Below are 19,584 nucleotides of genomic sequence, written 5' to 3'. Positions count from 1 at the left end.
GGTGGCTTCTCTTGTTGCTGAGCACAGGTTCTAGGCGCACAGGCTTCAGTAGTTATGGCTTGCAGGCTCAGGAGTTCTGGCACACGGGCTCTAGAGAGCAGGCTCAGTAGTTGTGGCACACGGGCTTAGTTGCTCCATGGCATGTGGGATCTTCCTGGACCAGGGCTTGAACCCGTGTCCCCTGCATTGGCAGGCGGATTCTTAACCACTGTGTCACCAGGGAAGCCCTAAATCACATGTTTTACAACTGAAACTAATATAATGTTATGTGTCAATTATATTTTAATAAAAAAGAAGAAATTTAACTGAGAAAACTTATTTAAAAAAATAAGAATACCACAGTAATAACTGCTTTAGGCAAAATGAAAATTAGTCAAACTCCAGGGTGAAACAGGATATTTACATAGCCTCAAATTATCTCCCTCAAAATATTTATTAACATGGTGGTTTTAACATATGTCTATAAACTGTGATACTCTTCTCTCCAGGAGATGTATCTCTATTTCCCTCCCCTTGTGTGTATGCTGGACTTCCTTCTAACAGAGTATAGAAAAGGGAAAATAGTAACTTCAGAGTGGAGAAACCTGACAGACACAACCTTAACAAGTCATCAAGGTTAACATCACCACTAATAGTTGCTGATATCATGTACTCCTTGATATGCCACAAGATGCGCACTTTACCTCCACAGTAGTCTTACCAAATATCCTTAACTCTTGTTTAAGCATGAGAAAACATTAGGCAAATGTAAATTGAGGGCCATTCTACAGAATATCCAACTGGTACTCTTCAAAAGGATCAAAGTCATAAAAAGGAAAGACTGAGAAACTACCATTTAAACCACAGAAGACGAAAGAGACATGACTGCTAAGTGCAATGGGGTATCCTGGGTTGAATCTGGACATTAATTAAAAACCTGGTGAAATCCGAATAAAGTATATAGTACAGTTAGTAGTTTTGTACCAATGTGAATTGCTTAGTTTTGATAAATGTACTATGCTATGTAAGATGTTAACACTAGAGGAAACTGGATGGAAGAATGGAAGAGTATAGAGGAACTCTATCTTTACAAGTGTTCTGTAAATCTAAAATTATTACAAAATAAAACATTATATACATATGCTTTATCTTTAAGAGTAATTTTTAACCATTCCTTTTACTTCTTTAGCTTCTATTTCCATTCCGTGTCCCTACTCAAACTGATCCTAATGTAATTATATAATTTTGTACTTAGAAGTTTTATTCACCATCTTTACCACACTTCTTGGCAACATTTGAACTTTTTAATCTCCTGTAAGCAAAAGTTTCTAAATATTAAAGGAAAAAAAACCTAGACTGAGTTATCATTACAGTTATCAACGAGCACTTGATCAAAACGTCATAATCAACACATTCTGATAACCACTAAAGAATATGCTGCTTTTATTGAAAATGCACTACTTAATGAGAGAAATGATGTTGTTTTTTCTCCCAATTAACCCATGTATTTGTAGACGGATATTACTTCTTGCTATAATGAGGTAGCACACCATCAATTCTGTTATTTTTTCTATTTTTTTAAAAGTGATTTAACCCTTGAGAAGCCTTTCCCATGTAAAGAAGTAGAGGGTCATTTAAATTTTTTTATAACAATCTCACTCAATTCCATGAGTTACATGCCAAATCTTGTTTAGTAAAATACTAGTTAAAATATTTTCAGCGGTCTCTCAGCAACACCTCTATCAGAGCCTCCTTCAATTTTCACAAGAGCCAAGAACTGAGGACAGGCACACTGGGTTTGCCATACCTGTTTTCAGGACTGTTCCTGGCTTGGCCCCATGTGAAGCTTCTGCAAGAATCCAGGGTGTTTTTTTTCCTGTAAACAATAAAGACACCGTGAGGCCAAACCCTGTCCACAGGGACCTTCTCAGAGTATAACTGGGGACAAAGCGAAGGCTTTCCTTGAAACTACCCACACACACACACACACACACACACAGGGCTGCCTCCAAGGACCCTAGATAAGGAGACCCCATTCCAGTGCTCTGTCAGGATCGAGTGGGTAGGGGACAGGTGTGCGTAGAGGGTGTCGAGCAGGGGAGCGAAGGGGCCGAACTGCTCAACGTTACCGGCGTGCTCCAGCAGTCAAGGCGGCCAAGAGGCCTGGATACCCACCCTCGGAAAGCTGGGAACACAACCTGCGGCCTTAAACGTGCGCGACGTTCTGCGGCATCCCGACGCTTGGCGACGCAAGCCGTGGAGCGCGGCGGGCACGCGTAGGCGCAGGCGCGGGGGGCGGTAGCTTGAGCCTAGGAGACGGTTGGTGACTGGTTGAGGCAGAGCGCGGGGGCGTCAGTCCCTGGCCTGCAGGGACGCCGTGAGGCAGCCATTAGAAAGACGCAGCCCTGGCCGTGTGGTTGTCAGGCCAAGGGGTTTGAGGTGAGAGGTTGAGGCAGGGAGGAAGAAGCCACGGCGTCGGCGGCAGCCGGCCGGCGACCACCCGGCCTGCGGCTCCGTCAGAGCTGCCCGCCGGCAGGGTCTGGCCAGCAGGGCAAGAAGGACAATTTTGGTGAGTGGATGTTGGGCTGGGACTCGGGAGGCCGCCAACGGGCGGGCCGATGCGGGTCTCAAATGTATTCTTTTTGTTGTTGTTGTTTTTCCTGACACCCGAGGAAGGGCTTTTCACCACGGACCACCTCGTCCCTTCTTTCCTCTTTGTAGTAGTGCTTTGGGGGAGGGATTTAGGAGAGAGAGTTTTGTCACCCGTAAAACTGTAGGCACAGAGCAGCCGTGACATCAGAGGTTTAGCGCTTGTCATGTGTGTGTAAAGGCCGCTTATGGGAATGTGGTTGGTTTTTATTTCAGAGTATTTTTAGTTTACGTAATACTTTTTTTTTTTTTTTTGTCTTCTGCCAACTTTCTTACAATTTGTAGGTGAGAAAATGTCTGGCCACGATGACTGGTTTCAGGGTTCTCGGGTCCCTAGCTTTGCCCAGATGCTGAAAAAGAACTTGGCAGTTCAGCCATCAGCCCAGACGGTAACCACACCCACAGGATGTTCCTCGGAAAGTTACAGCCTGTCGAACATGACATCCAGGGTTACTCAAGTGACGGGTACAAACTCTTTTACATTTGTACTAACGCCAACGTTCTTTAAGATTCTGAGATGGCCAGTTAGTTTTGTTGAGCCCCCGGTTTAAATGTTTCCTGGATATATATCCATTTACCTGTGGCCATGTCCCGACTGAGACTTGGATTTGACTCCCAGCACAGTAGAAGTCCTTCCCTTGGCTACTGACTTAATTGTTCTTTACCACTTGGGTGTACAACCACTTCCAGTGTGTCTTGCCTTTTTGAGGTGAGGCTGTGTCATCCCCTTCAGGAGAGAGGACTGGATTTATACTGGTTTCTATTCCACATTTCACTCAGTAGAGTGTTAAGTGTAAAGCAGGGACAGACACACTAAAAATTTGATTGAATTCAACGTGAAAGGTAGTATGAAATAGTGAGTGGGAAGCAGAAACTAGGTTCTAGTCCCAAATCTGTCTTAATACATTTTAGGCCTTAATGACATCATGGATAAAACTGGCTTAGGGAGCCTCTGAAGACCTTGACATCGCTGAAATTCTAGGATTCTTTGATATCACTTAATTATATGACAATACTTTGCAAAATAGTACTCTAAAAGATATATACAGTAACAGGTTACACTTCTTTAGTAGTAGAAACTCATTGTTAATGAAAAACACATGTGACTAAATGTGTCTGGAACACCTTCCATTTTAGGAAAGGATTTGGTGCTTTTGCTTGTCTTATTATTCTTTTTAATTTAACCAAGTTGACAAGCGTAAACATTTATTTTTAGGTAATTTTCCAGAACCATTGCTCTCCAAAGGTCTTTCACCTATTTCAAATCCTCTCCTTCCTCCAAAAAAAATACCCAAGGAATTTATAATGAAATACAAGCATGGAGAGATAAATCCGGTATCAGCCTTGCACCAGTTTGCGCAAATGCAGCGGGTTCAGTTTGACCTTAAGGAAACAGTAACAACAGGCAAGTGTGAAGTTGTATCTGGTTGTTCCAGTACTAGAAAATATTTTCCTATTGAAAACAGTATATAAGTGGTACAAAATTTGATTATCTTATTTATTTGCCTAATGTCGGGGTTAGATAATTGCTAGTATGTCTTCACAAGGGTACTTCAGAAATTTTTATGTTCATACTTCTTTAGCCTTTTGAGCCTCTAAATTTACTCATACAAAAGTTCTAAAATACTAAATTTTAATTTTTTGTGTATGGCTAGTTTAAATCTCATCAGCCTTGTAGATTATTTTCAATTGTAAGTACTTCTTATAGCATAAATATACTTCTGTAGGGATGTTGAATATTTGGACTCTGATGATTTTATGGGTATTCTGTGATGATGATGCCTAATGAAAATTATAGTCAAATTTGGCTTCTGAAATTTATATTTCAGAACCTAATTTTTATAAAATATAAGGGAAAATAGCAGTTACCTGATTGATTCTCTGTCTGCAGACTTGTCTTTGACTAAATTTCTCCATTCTCTCTTAAACTGTCCCCTGCCAGAAGAATCTGTTAGCACATTGGGCCTGTGGAAGGCTACAGGAGTACAGATTAGTAAAAGATGGAAAGAAGTTTCTGATTTCTTAACCTTATGACTAGTGATTAGGAAAATTAACAGGTGACAAAAATAGGGTCTTAATAATGAAGTGAAGTTTTCCTAGGTTCTATCACTGTAGGTTGGATAACTTCATATGATCAATACTATGGACTGAATTTCTGTGTAATTAGCTTTCTGCCATTCTTCTCAGACTGCCCTTGGAAAATGTAAACTATTGGTCACAGTATGAAGAAAACTTACCAGGGCAACTCTTCGTTGAACAAAGTAAAAACTCAAAAACACAATCCAGCGATTGTTAATGGTGTTCATTTTATGTGCATAGTACTTGCTGAATAATCTAATTCAGTAGATTTGGTAGAAAAACCAGAGTGTCAATATTTTTTAACAAGCTCTTTAGTATGGATTTAGATGATGATCAAGTTTGAGAACCTGGGGTAGAAACAGGATGAAGCTTAAAGCCTCAGCACTCTGACACAGAGTACTTATTAACAAATTTGACACATAATATCTCACAAATAAGAATCATCTGGGCCACTTGTTAAAAATATAAAATAGGCTCAGGTTTACTAAATTTGGATTGGAACCCAGGTGATCATGAAGGAAGGAATTTGGGAAACTGAGGTCATAGATGTTAGGAGGAAAACAGTTTACCCTGATGCAGTCTGGAGTTGCTTCTAAATTCTTGATGTACATCTTAAAGAAAAACCCAGAAGTTTAATGGAATATGTAAGAAGACAAGATAATACAATAATAATGAGGCTTATGTGGAGTGACACTGTATGTAGTCATTTGTAACCAGAGTGGAGACTTAAGTTTCTTAAAGGCCTCCTATAGTCTGAATACCAAGTAAAACTTGAACCAGAAAAATCTTTGGCTTGTAAATTTAGAAGATGGTTCCATTTCATTTTTCATCAGGCAAATATGAAAACTAGGTAAATGTAACTGTGTAAAGGTAATTTTTCCGGGAATTTTGGGTGACTGGACAGTTCAGTTCTTTAGCATATCTTTTCTTATTATTATTTACGGTTTGGTTTTCCTTGTAAATCCCCCACACACACCGTAAGGCTGTGATGGGTTGGATTGCTTATTGTGACTCCCTGATAGAAACGTAAGATTTCTTCAAAGGGATTCCTTCTGTTCCGGAGCTTATAAGAGTATCAGGGCACTCGGAGTGTAGGAGTTGTTCAACTTCATTGGTATTGAAGTTCGAAAGAAGAGACATGTTGCCAGAGGCTCCACATCTTCCCTCTCATTGGTCATTAGATAGATACTGGGATGCTTACCATTGCCAGGAATTATACAAGGCACTGTCACTCTGTGTGTGACGTGTACTCTAAGCTGGCCCTATTGTTCATGCTGAATCTGGAGCCAAACTGGCTGCTTGAAGGATTCCTCAGAACTAGTTCAGGGGCCCACTCCGCTTTACTTTTAACCTGTATTGGCTCTGCAGAATAACTGGTAGGCTGAGATAGTTTTCTACAGTTGTACTGGGATGTTTTTCTATGTAACAGACATCTTTTGCAAGATCATACTGTGAAGTATTACAGCATTCATTCTGAGTTATTTTTCAAGGTAATGTTATGGGACCATATTTTGCTTTTTGTGCTGTGGTGGATGGTATTCAATACAAGACTGGACTGGGACAAAATAAAAAGGAGTCTAGATCCAATGCAGCAAAATTAGCTCTTGATGAGCTTCTACAATTGGATGAAACTGAACCAAGAATTTCAGAAACATCAGGTAAATATTCTTGATTATAAAGTAGTGTTTATAAAGTGTATCATTTTCCAGAAAGTGTCACCTGAAAGATTTATGTTAATGAAGAGTTACTTGGCAACTACAAGATAGAAGTAGCAGGATTTGAATACTTTCCTTTTGTTGCTGATTGCTGACTTATTTAATAGTAGTTAAAATGCTCTTGTATATTTCAACACCAAAGATGTAAACATGTTGCTGAACTGTCTGATAACTTGTCAGATTGTAGATGGGTTTGAGTCCTGAAACTTAGCTTTCTCTGTAATTTATTGGATTCTTATTATGAACTTAACACTGTGCACTTAATATGTAGAGGTTATTAATGCAATTTTTGTGAAGTTTGCCTATGTTAAATTCGGTAATGGTAGGGTTACTTGAGAAAATAAGGGCCTAAGGTAGCATAGCAAATAGGTTGAGAGTGTAAAGTCCAGAATTAGATTGCTCAGGATTGAGTATTGACCCTGGACAAGACAAGTTGTTTGCTTCCTAAACCTAAGTTTCATCATTTGAAAAATGGAGACAAGGATAGATACCTACTATGGCTGTCATTAGGATTCAGTAAATAATGGATACAAAGCTTATAACCAGTGCCTGGTGAACAGTAACATAATCAAATGACAGTAGTTCTTATTAAACATTAGTCAATTTGAGGAATATATATGTTAGCATAGTAACCAGTTTTTGTCAGTATTTCATTCATGTTAGATTACATTTTGGTTTAGCTGTAAATGAGGCAACTTTAGTAAATAAAAACATTTAAATTTGATTTAAACAGTGACAATAAATTCTAGTTAAATTCAAATCACCTTGTGACTGGGCTTTTTTTGTTTGTTTATAACCTATTAATTTTAATATTTCTTTTGTAATACTTTCCTTAAGGTCATTTTGTTCTTTCTCTAAGTTCAGTTCTTATTCTATATATTTTTCTGTTGTTTAATTAAAACCATTATTGTTTTGATGTGTAGTCTTTCTCATTGTTTTCAAAATACTGATAGTTTGGATTAAATAAGTACTTAGGAAAGTATTTTGTTAATTTTCATATTTCTGTTCACTATTTTTTAGATTTATTAATTAATTTTTTAGGGCTGGGTATGATAATTTTGGTGTCTTATCCATGCTGGCAGTTTATCAATGGAAATTCTTTATATGTGATTATTTTATAAGCTATCAACCCACCTAGGTATGTCCCCAGCAATATTTTCCCCGTTTCTTTGCAACCGTCACATGCATTCAAATCAATAAATCTATGTTTTGAGGATGTACTATGGTAAATACTAGGACTGTGATAACTTCCAGGGACTGTGGTAAATACTAGGAGTCTAGAATCAAGTAAGACCCATTCTGTACCCTCAAGGAACTAAAATACTTTGTTGAAATCAAGCTAAAATATATCTACAGAATTTCCCACGTATCTAATTTAATTATCAGAAAATGATATTTATGATTGGCTTCTCATGAAAAATGCATTTCCCCTGAGGGTTTTCAAAATGTTTATCTAGGGCTAGCAAATCTTTTGCCCTGTGGGCCACAATTTTTAGTTTCTAAACATTTATCTTTTCCCTTTTTTGTGAAAATTAAAGTAGCATTTTCCCATCTGCACTGATGCCACTTTTATATTCACCATTGTTTTCTCAAAAAGTGCCAATAGTTCCTTAATGATGACTAAGAGTTCTTTAATAAAAGGTTTTCTCTTGGCATAGAGCCTGGAAATAATTCAATTAGGTCATCTTTTCCCTTATAATGAACTACATTTTCTTCTTTAAAATGTTTGTCCTAGACAACTGAGCTTAACTATTTATTTTTCTTGTGAAGAGATATGGAAGATAAGTATTGAGTATTTATTTCTTTTCTTTGCTGTTAATGTTATATTTGTTTTTCTAGTCTCCTCCCTATTTATAATGTAAAATTTTAGAAACTAATTTTTTCAAAATTCTGAACTCATCAGAATTATATTTCATGTATATCTTCTTTCATATATTGTACATGGTGTTTTTAAAAGTATATTCTTAGTTTTTTGTTAACCATATAAATACTTTTTTGCTCTGACTCTTTTCAAGAGCAGTATGCTTAATGATATTATGCTAGGTTTTGAAAATCTAACACTTTTTGACACAGTGATTTAAGAATCTGGCTCTGTGTTTATTTTAGTTCAATACCCCTTAAAAAATCATTTAATAATGTAAAAGTAACGTAAACTTTTTGTAATGCATGTATTTAAAACATAAAAATGACCAAGTTAACCATTTTAAATGTACAGTTCAGTAGTGTTAAGTACATTCACTTTTTTGTGCATCCAATATCCATAACTGTTCATCTTGCAAAACTGAAATTCTATACTCATTAAACAGTTACTCGCATTCCCCCCTCCACCAAGCCCATGGCAGTTACCATTCTACTTTCTGTCTATATTAATTTGACTTCTCTAGGTACCTCATTTAAGTAGAATCATACAGTATGTGTCTCTTTTGTGACTGGATTATTTCACTTAGCCAGTTTATCCATGTTGTGGCACGTGTCAAAATTTCCTTCCTTTTTAAGGCTGAATAATAATTCTATTATATGTGTATACCACATATTGTTTATCCATTCTTCTGTTGATGGGCATTTGGGTTGCTTCTCCTTTTGACTATTGTAAATAATGCTGCTATGAACATGGGTGTACAAATATCTCTTTGACACCCTGCTTTCAATTGTTCAGGTTTTATACCCAGCAGTGGAATTGCTGGATCATATGGTAATTTTGTATTTAATTTTTTTGAAGAACTGCTGTATTGTTTACCATAATGGCTGCACCCTTTTACATTCCACCCACAGTGCACAAGGGTTCCAATTTTTTGACATCCTTGTCAACACTTGCTATTCTTCATTTTTTTGATAGTAGCCATCCTAATGGTTGTGATATCATGTCTCATTGTGATTTTGATTTGCTTTCCCTAATTATCAGTGATGTTGAGCATTTTTTTCATGTGCTTATTGCCCACTTGTATATCTTCTTTAGAGAAATGTCATACTCATGTCCTTTGCCCATTTTTGAATTGGGTTGTTTGGTTTTCTTTTGAGTTTTAGGAGTCCTCTGTATATTCCAGATAACAATCCCTTATCAGATATGTGATTTGCAAATATTTGCCCCTCTTTTGTGATTTGCATTTTTACTCTGTTAATAGTGGCCTTTGAGTCACAGAAGTTTTCAATTTTGAAAAAGTCCAGTTTGCCTATTTTTTTTGTTTCCTGTGCCTTTCATCAGATTCAAGAAATCATTGCCAAGTCCAATGTCATGAAGCTTTCTGCCCATGTTTTCTTCTAAAGGTTTTATAGTTTTAGCTCTTAGGTTTGGGTCTTTGATCCATATTGTGTTAATTTTTGTATATAGGGTTATCTGAGGGTCCAACTTCATTCTTTTGCATGTGGATATCATGTTTTTCCAGCATAATCTGTAGAAAAGACTGTCCTTTCCCCTATTGAATGGTATTGACACCTTTGTTGAGAATCATTTGACCACCTTTGTAAGGATTTATTTCTGCACTTTCTATTCTATTTCATAGGTCTATAAGTGTCTGTCTTTATGCCATTGCCACACTGTTTTGATTAATGTAACTTTTGTAAATTAAGTTTTGAATTCAGGAAGTGTGAGTCTTCCAACTTTGTTCATCTTTTTCAAGATTACTCTGTATATGGTGTTTCAAAATGCAGACCAACTTGTACAGTCACATTCTCTTATTTATTGAAAACATTTGTGCTTGATAAACAGGATTTAATATCTTTAGTTTTCATTTCACTTGATCCTCACTGAGTAGATGGAAAAAATCCATCTTTCTCTGAGTTTTTAAAGTTCTGCTTATTTAAAGTCCAGAGTGTATATCTCTAACTATAGTCAACATTTACTTAATTAATGTGAACCCCAAGATGACATTGTCAGTCTTTCTTTGCTAATTTCTATGTTACAACCAGTTTCTCATTTTTACTCAAAATGAGGTCCAGAGTAGCAGTTCTATTTTCTTTCTTTGTCTTTATGAATGATTTCTTGAGAGATATTGAGTACTTTAGTTGAACCTTTGCTCCTGGACCCTTCTCATTTAAGCTTTCCTGATCTTTTATTCCTTTAGTTTAGTGTCATGTTCTTTTCTTGTTCTTCCTGGATTTCCCAACTTGGGAACCAAATTGGAAAGCTATTGCAAAGAATGGGACTAAAAGCTTAGAAAACTTTGAATGAAGTATTCCCCTACAAACTACTCTGATAAAATAGTATTAAAATGGTAATTTTTTACTTACTAACTTTTTGGTAGAATATTAAGTTTAAATGTTTTACCTAGTATTATTGTAAATATAAAATTGTTCATAAGCATTTAGAACAGGGTTTCATTTTTACCGGTTTTCAGAATGTTGAATCTATTACAAAGCAAGCTATATAGTAGCATAAGAATAGGGCACCCAGAAAGGTATTTGGTGTTTGTAGAATTGATTTCAATATAGGAAAGACATTTAGCAAGGCTCAGCTAATGGATAGTAGATGGCCTAGAGTTGGCAGAAGTATACAGAAAAGATAATCATTCTTGGATTGCTGTTTTATTACAGAGTAGTATGATACCTGCTCTTTGGAACATTTGATGTTTCATTTTTCCTTATGTTTTTGTTTTATTTACAGGTCCCCCTCCTATCCCTGCAGAACCTATTGTTTCACCTGAACCAGTATATGTTTCAAAAGTACATTATGGAAGGAAAGTCCTTTATGATAATTTTTTTTTTTTTAAGAAGATATTTGAGGGTAGGAATTTATTAATTAATTTATTTTTGCTGTGTTGGGTCTTCGTTTCTGTGCGAGGGCTTTCTCTAGTTGTGGCAAGCAGGGGCCACTCTTCATCGTGGCGCGTGGGCCTCTCACTGTTGCGGCCTCTCTTGTTGCGGAGCACAGGCTCCAGATGTGCAGGCTCAGTAGTTGTGGCTCACAGGCCTAGTTGCTCCGCAGCATGTGGGATCCTCCCAGACCAGGGCTCGAACCCATGTCCCCTGCATTAGCAGGCAGATTCTCAACCACTGTGCCACCAGGGAAGCCCCTATGATAATTTTTAAAGAAGATTAACCCAATTAAAAATTATAACAGCATATAATTAAAATATGCATAGGTATGAAAATGTACATTAGTATTTTATTATTCAAACCTGTCACACTTCAACAAAGATGAGTATTTCCTTCCATACTCTGCTAAAAATTAGAGAGATAATAAAATTGGAGAGGAACTACTGAAGAAGTGGTTTCTTTCCTATAAAGAGACGGCTTATCAATATCATATAACTGCTTTTTTGAGAACTCTTTGCTTCGGTGGGCCGGTCATTAATGAAATCCAGTGGCTTTCTGGTGCTTGATGGTTGGGGTATTCATTTCAAGTAATCTATTCACTTTCTTTTAATGTTAGTTATTTGTCACTCAAGCCCAAAGAAAACTATAACTGCAATTGAAATTACTAGTTATGTGACCTAGGACCAGTTACTTCTCTGTACACCTTAATTTCTCTGTCTATAAAATAGCTACAACAATAATTACCTTATAGGGTTATTGTGAGGATTAAATTAATTTATGCATTAAAAAAAAACTTGATCAGTGCCTGGCACACAGTAGGTGCTCACTAAATAGTAACTACCATTATTTTAACATTTTATTATATTCAACATTATGTAGATTATTGTATACTTTTCCCATTAGATTGTGAATCCCCTGAAAGGCAGGAAATTATCCTTAATTTCTACATTGCCTACATAATAGTAACACTTCAGACTTTAGAGTGTTTGTGCAACTAAAGTGAAGAACAGCGTTTCTTTCTTTGTCTTTTCCAGGTCTGAGGATTAGAATTTATGCCTTTTCAGGTTTGGTTTTCCATTGTCTTTCTGAGACAGAAAAAAAGCTGCATTTGTGTGCTTGTTTGGAGTAAAACGACCAGACCAGGGAAAATAGGCACATTCAAAAGGCAAAGTCTACCAATAGTTAAATATAGTCAGTCAGAGATAGTCATTTACCCTAATGGTCATAGGAGTTGATGAACAGAAGGACAGTGAGTGGTCAGTCCAACAGCAATGATTTCTTAATATGAGAAGGGACTCTAGTCTTTCTTTTCAGCCTCTGTGGACATTTTTAATGAATAGTTAAAAAGAATCCCGGGTTGGCAAATAATATAAACTACTGTTACCCTGAGAAAACACATCAATCTATGGGGAAGAAAGAGTATGTGGTTAACGGTATGTTTAAAGAAATACATGAGTAGAGTCAGGTTTGGTAGGCTCAGGTAAGGAGTTAAAAAGTTAAAACTTGATAGTTTTCTTTTAGTTGGGAAATGGAGAACAGACATCATTATCAGGCTTATAGGTAAACACGGGTGTTGAATGTTATCACTTTTGAAGAAAAAAAGATTTGAGATACATAAAAATCTCCTGAACAGGTCCTGCTGGGCTAGTTATGGAGGGTATCACCATTTCACAGCCTGTCTACTTTGCCATATTTTTACTGGAGTGTATCTTCATTTAATATAGTGATATTTTGGCTCTGAAGATAGGTTCAGGTTACTTATGATACTAAAGATCACTTGAAATTAGCAACTGGAAATCAAAGAACCGGTGTTAATTAGCATCATGTATGTCATGTTTTTGTGTCATCCTTCACTTCCAATAGTTTGTGAGAACATTTTATTTCCTCAGCAACCAGCGCACATGTATAGGAAAAATAGTATTGCACTTGCTCCTTATTCCTTCATATGCATGCTAGTAAGAGATACATTTAGTAACTAAGATTTGATTATATTCACAACATTTGTTATTTCCTTCAACACCAGTTAAGATCAAGAGCTATATCAGTACGTTGTTAACTTCCAAACATCCTTTATGATATTCAGGTGCAACGTTTTTAATATGCAGCAAAATATTCTCATGCCACACACATAATTCTTGATCTGTCAGTACTGATTGCAGTGTATTTTTCTATTCTATATCATTGCACAAAATAATTGCTAACTGTATAGGACATGATTAAATAAATTACAGTGCATTCATTGTATGGAACCATTAAGAAGAAGGAGGGTAGCACTACCTCTGAATGATGCCCAAGACCAAGTACAGTAAGTCCCTTACATACAAACGAGTTCCATTCTGAGAGCGTGTTTGTAAGTCCAGTTTGTTCATAAGTCCAACAAAGTTAGCCTAGGTACCCAAATAACACAATCGGCTATATAGTACTGTACTGTAATAGGTTTATAATACTTTTCACACAAATAATACATAAAAAACAAACACAAAAAATAATTTTTTTTTTTTTTTTCTCGGTACGCAGGCTTCTCACTGTTGTGGCCTCTCCCGTTATGGAGCACAGGCTCTGGACGCTCAGGCTTAGCAGCCATGGCTCATGGGCCCAGCCGCTCCGCGGCATGTGGGATCCTCCCGGACCGGGGCACGAACCCACGTCCCCAGCATCGGCAGGCGGACTCTCAACCAGAGTGCCACCAGGGAAGCCCCAACACTTTTAATCTTACAATACAGTACCTTGAAAAGTACAGTAGTATCAGCTACATCACCGCTGCTTTTACACTTGCTTCCAGACATCCTAGGCTTGAAATAAATGTACTGTACTACTGTATACAGTACTGTACAGTAAAGTACACAAAAGCACAACCACTTGTAGAGGATGCACACACGTGACAGTGTAATGACAGACACATGAACTAACTTACATGATTGGACATATGAACGTACCTTTGCATCTTTGAAAGTTCACAACTTGAAGGTTCGTATGTAGAGAACTTACTGTAAATGCAAAGTGGATTTTAGCATGCCCCAGTTTTTATTTTTTAATTAGTGTATGTTTAGATGTATATTTTGTTTATCAAAATATCCATACTGGTAATAGTGGTTGCATTTGGAGAGGGAGACTTATGAATGTACATCTCTTATATTGCTGTTTCAGTGGGAAAAAAACGTTTAACTTTATACTATCATCAAATGAATATGCTTCTCCTGTATCATAAGCTTTTGGTAATAAGCTGAGCCAAGTTGTTGAGTACTTCTCAGTCATAGTTTCACTGCATAAACACGAAAAGCTAATTTTTACACCACATGATGGTTTTACTAATTTAAATGAAATACATGCTAGCATGCAATTATAATAATTTGCACCTTCTCATTGTATGCTTTTTGGTTAGATAAAAGAATATAGCAAGTAGTTCATTCTTCTGATTGTGTTTATGATGTTCTTTAACTCTTTTTGATGTGACTTTACATGTTTTTGCTAAGAGAGCATTAACAATATTAACAAAGAAAAATTCAAGTTTAACAAATATAAGTAAAAACTTGTAAATGGCCTTACTGAAATGAGTTGTCTTAGCTGAGACTACTAACATTAAATTTTTATCATTTATGTGCCTTTTTAATTATTAAGCAGGTAAAAAGAATTTCTGTGAAAAATATAGTTATACAGTTCATATATATGCAAGGTATGAGAGCAAAATTGTTTCATTTACTTTTTTCCTCTGAGGATATAGTGGACTGCGAACCACTTGATAAGACTACTTAGCAACTATCATGCAACTAACAAGAACTATCAGTGTTTAGTAAACAACTAAACTTTGAGAAATACTATATTAAGTGATTCTGCAACCTCTCATTCTCTAGAATAATGATTCTTCCCTGAGGATATACAAGCATACATACACAAAGCAACAGATGGCCAGGGCCCTATCTCAGAACCTCAAGTCTTTCATTTTTTTAAAAAGGTCCATGGGTGACTTTTGATGTCTGTTCTTGGTTATAACTCTTCTATGGTAATCCTGATTACTTCAGACTATCTCCTTTCAAAGTTTGGGACTTTTTTTTTTAGTGCGAACGTGGAACTATATCAAGAGTCTAAGTGTTTAGTGCTTTGCAGTGGTTGTCAGTGGGACAAATACTTAGGAGTATATTTTGATTGTCACAGTGATTGGGGAAGACTGCTGGCATTCATTGAGATGTTGCTTGTCAGGCAATGTGGGACAATCCCATACAACAGAGAATTGTCTTGTGTCCTGTATGATTTTTGAATGTTTTATCAATTATAAATTAGTAATCCTCTAATATGTAATACTTATACATCTTTTTACAAGAATCCAAAAAGCTCAATAGCTTGTCTTCTTTTAGAATGGAATACTTTAAAATCAATCATGACATAAATTATAAATTTGCTTACATATCTCTATAAATTAGCTCATTCAATTGAAAGGTTATAAGAGGAATAATAGAGACCTCTGGGAGAAAGCACAGTGTTCTTCAAATTCATATTGCATTTGATTTTTTTTTCTAGAAGGGAGACATATTCAGTTTGCGAAGATTTCACAGATCGTTAAAGGAACATTTTATCAACTAGTTTCTAATCATTCAGAGTATCTGAAATGTAGCAACTCATTAGCTGCTTTTATAATTGAAAGAGGTAAGTGCAAGTACTTGGGATGTGTTCATTTGTACAAAAGCTATTAAGTAACTTAATGATCTGAACTACGCTATGGTAATATTTTAACTATCTTTGCCCCTGTTGACAGTGGTGCTGCATTGATTTGAAGTGGCCCTTTCTAGTAGGTGTGGGTCATTAAACACCAAGATTCTCAAAGGTAGAGATAAAGTATACTGAATAGGAACCAATAGAGAACTGCAGAATGGTAAAATAACCTAATATTTTAATCAGTAACTGTGTTGGAGTCACTACCATCTTGAAATCTAACCCCATTATAACAAATATTGAGAGAGACTCTATAAAAATTAACATTTTCTTCACTTTCAAATAATAAAAGATTAAAGTGAAAAATGAATCTGTGTTTTTTCCTGTGAATATTTTGATGTGATTCCAATTACATTTTATCTTTTATTTATCCTGTAATGTTCTAGATTGATCATTAATTAAACAGATTTGAATTTTATATTCATCTCTGAATATTATAGATGATACAAAAACAATTTGATATTTGGTTCTTATTCTTAAGGATTTTTTGTGACCTAGGTGGGGAGAAGATATATATGATTTTTCAAGGGTCAACTTTAGTTTGAAATCATGGAGCATGATACCTCCATGCTTTATCATTCTGTCTCAAGATCACTTTGGCTATTTGGGTGTTTTTGTGTTTCCATACAAATTGTACAATTATTTGTTCCAGTTCTGTGAAAAATGTTGTTGATACTTTGATAAGGATTGCATTGGGTCTGTGGATTGCCTTGGGTAGTATGGTCATTTTAAGAATATTACTTCTTCCAGTCCTTGAGCATGGTATATCTTTCCATTTATTTGTTGTCAACTTCAGTTCCTTCATTAATGTCTTACAGTTTTCTAAGTATGTCTTTTACCTCCTTGGTTAGATTTATTCCTATGTATTTTATTCTTTCTGATGCAATTTTAAATGGGATTGCTTTTTTAATTTGTGTTTTTGATAGTTCATTATTAGTGTATAGAAATGCAACAGATTTCTATACATTAATTTTGTATCATGCAACTTTACTGAATTCATTTATTAGTTGTAATAGTTTTTTGGTGGAGTCTTTAAGGATTTCTGTATAAAGCATGTCATCTGCAAACAGTGACAGTTTTACTTCTTCTGATCCAATTTGTTTTCCTTTTATTTCTTTTTCTTGTCTGATTACTGTGGCTAGGGCTTCCAATACTATGTTGAATAAAAGTAGGGAGGGTGGGTATCCTTATCTTATTCCTCTGATATAAGAAGAAATGCTTTCAGCTTTTCACCATTGAGTATAATGTTGGCTGTGGGTTTGTCACTTACGGCCTTTGTTATGTTGAGGTATGTTCTGTTGCTACCCACTTTGTTGAGAGTTTTTTTTAAATCATAAATGGATGTTGAATTTTGCTGAAAGCTTTTTCTGCATCTATTGAGATGATCATATGCTTTTTAATTTTCAGTTTGTTAATGTGGTGTGTCACATTGATTGATTTGTGGATATTAAACCATCCTAGCATCCCCGGAATAAATCCCACTTGATTATGGTGTATGATCCTTCTTTTAATGTATTGTTGAATTTGGTTTGCTAATATTTTGCTGAAGATTTTTTTGCATCTGTGTTTAGGCATATTTGTCTGTAATTTTCTTTTTTTGTGGTATCTTTGTCTGGTTTTGGTGTCAGGGTAACGCTGGCCTTATAGAATGAGTTTGGAAGTGACCCCTCCTCTTCAATTTTTGGAATAGTTTGAGAAGAATAGGTATTAACTCTTCTCTAAATGTTTGGTGGAAGTCACCTGTGAAGCCATCTGGTCCTGGACTTTTGTATGTTGGGAGTTTTTTAATTACTGATTCAATTTCATTACTAGTAATTGGTCTGTTCATATTTTCTGTTTCTTCCTGGTTCAGTCTTGGGAGATTGTATGTTTCTAGGAATTTATCTGTTTCTTATAGGTTGTTAATTTTATTGGCATATAATTGTTCAGAGTAATCTCTTATGATTCTTGGTATTTCTGTGGTGTCAGTTGTAACTTCCCTTTTTTCATTTCCAATTTTATTTACGTGGGCCTTCTCTCTTATTCTTGATGTATCTGGCTAAAGGTTTATCAATTTTGTTTCTTTTCGGAGAACAAACTTAGTTTCATTGATCTTTTCTATTGTTTTTTTTAATTCTCTATTTCATTTATTTCTGCTCTGATCTTTCTGATTTCTTTTCTTCTAACTTTAGGTTTTGGCTATATCTATTTTTCTTGTTCTTTGAGGTGTAAGATTAGATGATTGATTTGAGATTTTTCTTGTTTCCTGAAGTAGTCTTGTTTTTTTCTAATTTTTTTAGAAGTTTTATAGTTTATTTTATTTATTAATTGATTGATTGATTGCTGCATTGGGTCTTTGTTGCTGCATGCCAGCCCTCTCTAGTTGCGTCGAGTGGGGGCTACTCTTCATTGTGGTGTGTGGGCTTCTCATTGCAGTGGCTTCTCTTGTTGCGGAGCCTGGGCTTTAGGTGTGCGGGCGTCAGTAGTTGTGGCATGTGGGCTCAGTGGTTCTGGCTCACAGGCTCTAGAGTTCAGGCTCAGTAGTTGTGGCACACAGGCTTAGTTGCTGTATGGCATGAGGGATCTTCCCAGACCAGGGCTCAAACCAGTGTCCCCTGCATTGGCAGGCAGATTCTCAACCACTGCACCACCAGGGAAGCCCTGAAGTAGACTTATTTTAATTTCCTTCTTACATCTGCTTTTGCTACATCCCATAGGTTTGGGGTCATTGTGCTTGCAATTTCATTTGTGTCCAGGTACTTTTTTATTTCCTTTTTGATTTCTTCAGTGACCCATTGATTGTTTAGTAACATGTTGTTTAGACTCCACCTGTTTGTGCTTTTTTGTGCTTTTGTTTCTTGTGATTGATTTCCACTTTCATAGGGTTGTGGTCGGAAAAGATGCCTTATATGATTTCAGTATTCTTAAATTTATTGAGACTTATTTTATGGCATAGGATGTGACCTGTCCTGGAGAATGTTCCACGTGCCCTTGAAAAGAATGTGTATTCTGCTGTTTTGGATGAAATGTTCCATATATGTTTAATTCCATCTGGTCTGATGTGTCATCCAAAACCGGCGTTTTCTAATTGATTTTGTGTCTGGATGGTCTGGCCATTGATGTAAGTGGGGTGTAGTCCCCTACTATTACTGTATTATTGTCAGTTTCTCCTGTTACATTTATTAATATTTGCTTTATATATCTAGGTGCTCCTATGTTGAGTGCTTTACATTTACAAATGTTATATATACTTTTAGGATCGATCCCTTTATCATTGTGTAGTGTCCTCTTTTGTCTTTTTACTGTCTTTGTTTTAAAGTCTGTTTTGTCTGATAATAAGTATTGCTACTCCAGCTTTCTTTTCATTCTGTTTTCATGGAATACCTTTGTCCCCTTCACTTTCAATCTGTGTGTCTTTAGATCTGAAGTGAGTCTCTTGTAGGTAGTATATATGTGGATCTTGTTTTCTTCTATGTTTTGGTTTTTTTTTTTTTGCGGTACGTGGGCGTCTCACTGTTGTGGCCTCTCCCGTTGCAGAGCACAGGCTCCGGACGTGCAGGCTTAGTGGCCATGGCTCACAGGCCCAGCCGCTCCGTGGCATGTGGGATCTTCCCGGACTGGGGCATGAACCCGTGTCCCCTAGCATCGGCAGGCGGACTCTCAACCACTGCGCCACGAGGGAAGCCCGGATCTTGTTTTCTTATTCAGACACTTTATGTCTTTT

General features: G+C 36.3%; 1 protein-coding gene across 7 annotated transcripts in view; it reads left to right on the top strand.

Annotated features, from left to right (window-relative positions):
- Positions 1-2,292: 2,292 nt before the first annotated feature.
- Positions 2,293-19,584, top strand: part of ADAD1 (adenosine deaminase domain containing 1) — a 110,428-nt gene continuing 93,136 nt past the window's right edge. For 4 of the 7 annotated variants that reach the window (XR_013828239.1, XM_079920674.1, XM_079920671.1 and 1 more), the window contains exons 1-7: positions 2,293-2,548; positions 2,914-3,093; positions 3,845-4,033; positions 6,198-6,365; positions 11,023-11,142; positions 12,209-12,238; positions 15,690-15,815. Coding sequence is in view for 6 of the 7 variants with exons in the window: in XM_079920674.1 (XP_079776800.1) it covers positions 2,922-3,093; positions 3,845-4,033; positions 6,198-6,365; positions 11,023-11,142; positions 12,209-12,238; positions 15,690-15,815 (805 nt within the window). In the remaining variant the exon portion in view is untranslated. The remainder of the gene's footprint in view (positions 2,549-2,913; positions 3,094-3,844; positions 4,034-6,197; positions 6,366-11,022; positions 11,143-12,208; positions 12,239-15,689; positions 15,816-19,584) is intronic. The other 3 variants (XM_079920676.1, XM_079920673.1, XM_079920675.1) reach the window with 3 other exon arrangements.

Source organism: Stenella coeruleoalba (assembly GCF_951394435.1).
Source record: "Stenella coeruleoalba genome assembly, chromosome: 4".
Classification (NCBI taxonomy): Eukaryota; Metazoa; Chordata; class Mammalia; order Artiodactyla; family Delphinidae; genus Stenella; species Stenella coeruleoalba.
The sequence above is the reverse complement of the archived record's forward strand: the minus strand, read 5'-3'. Positions and strand labels throughout refer to the sequence as shown.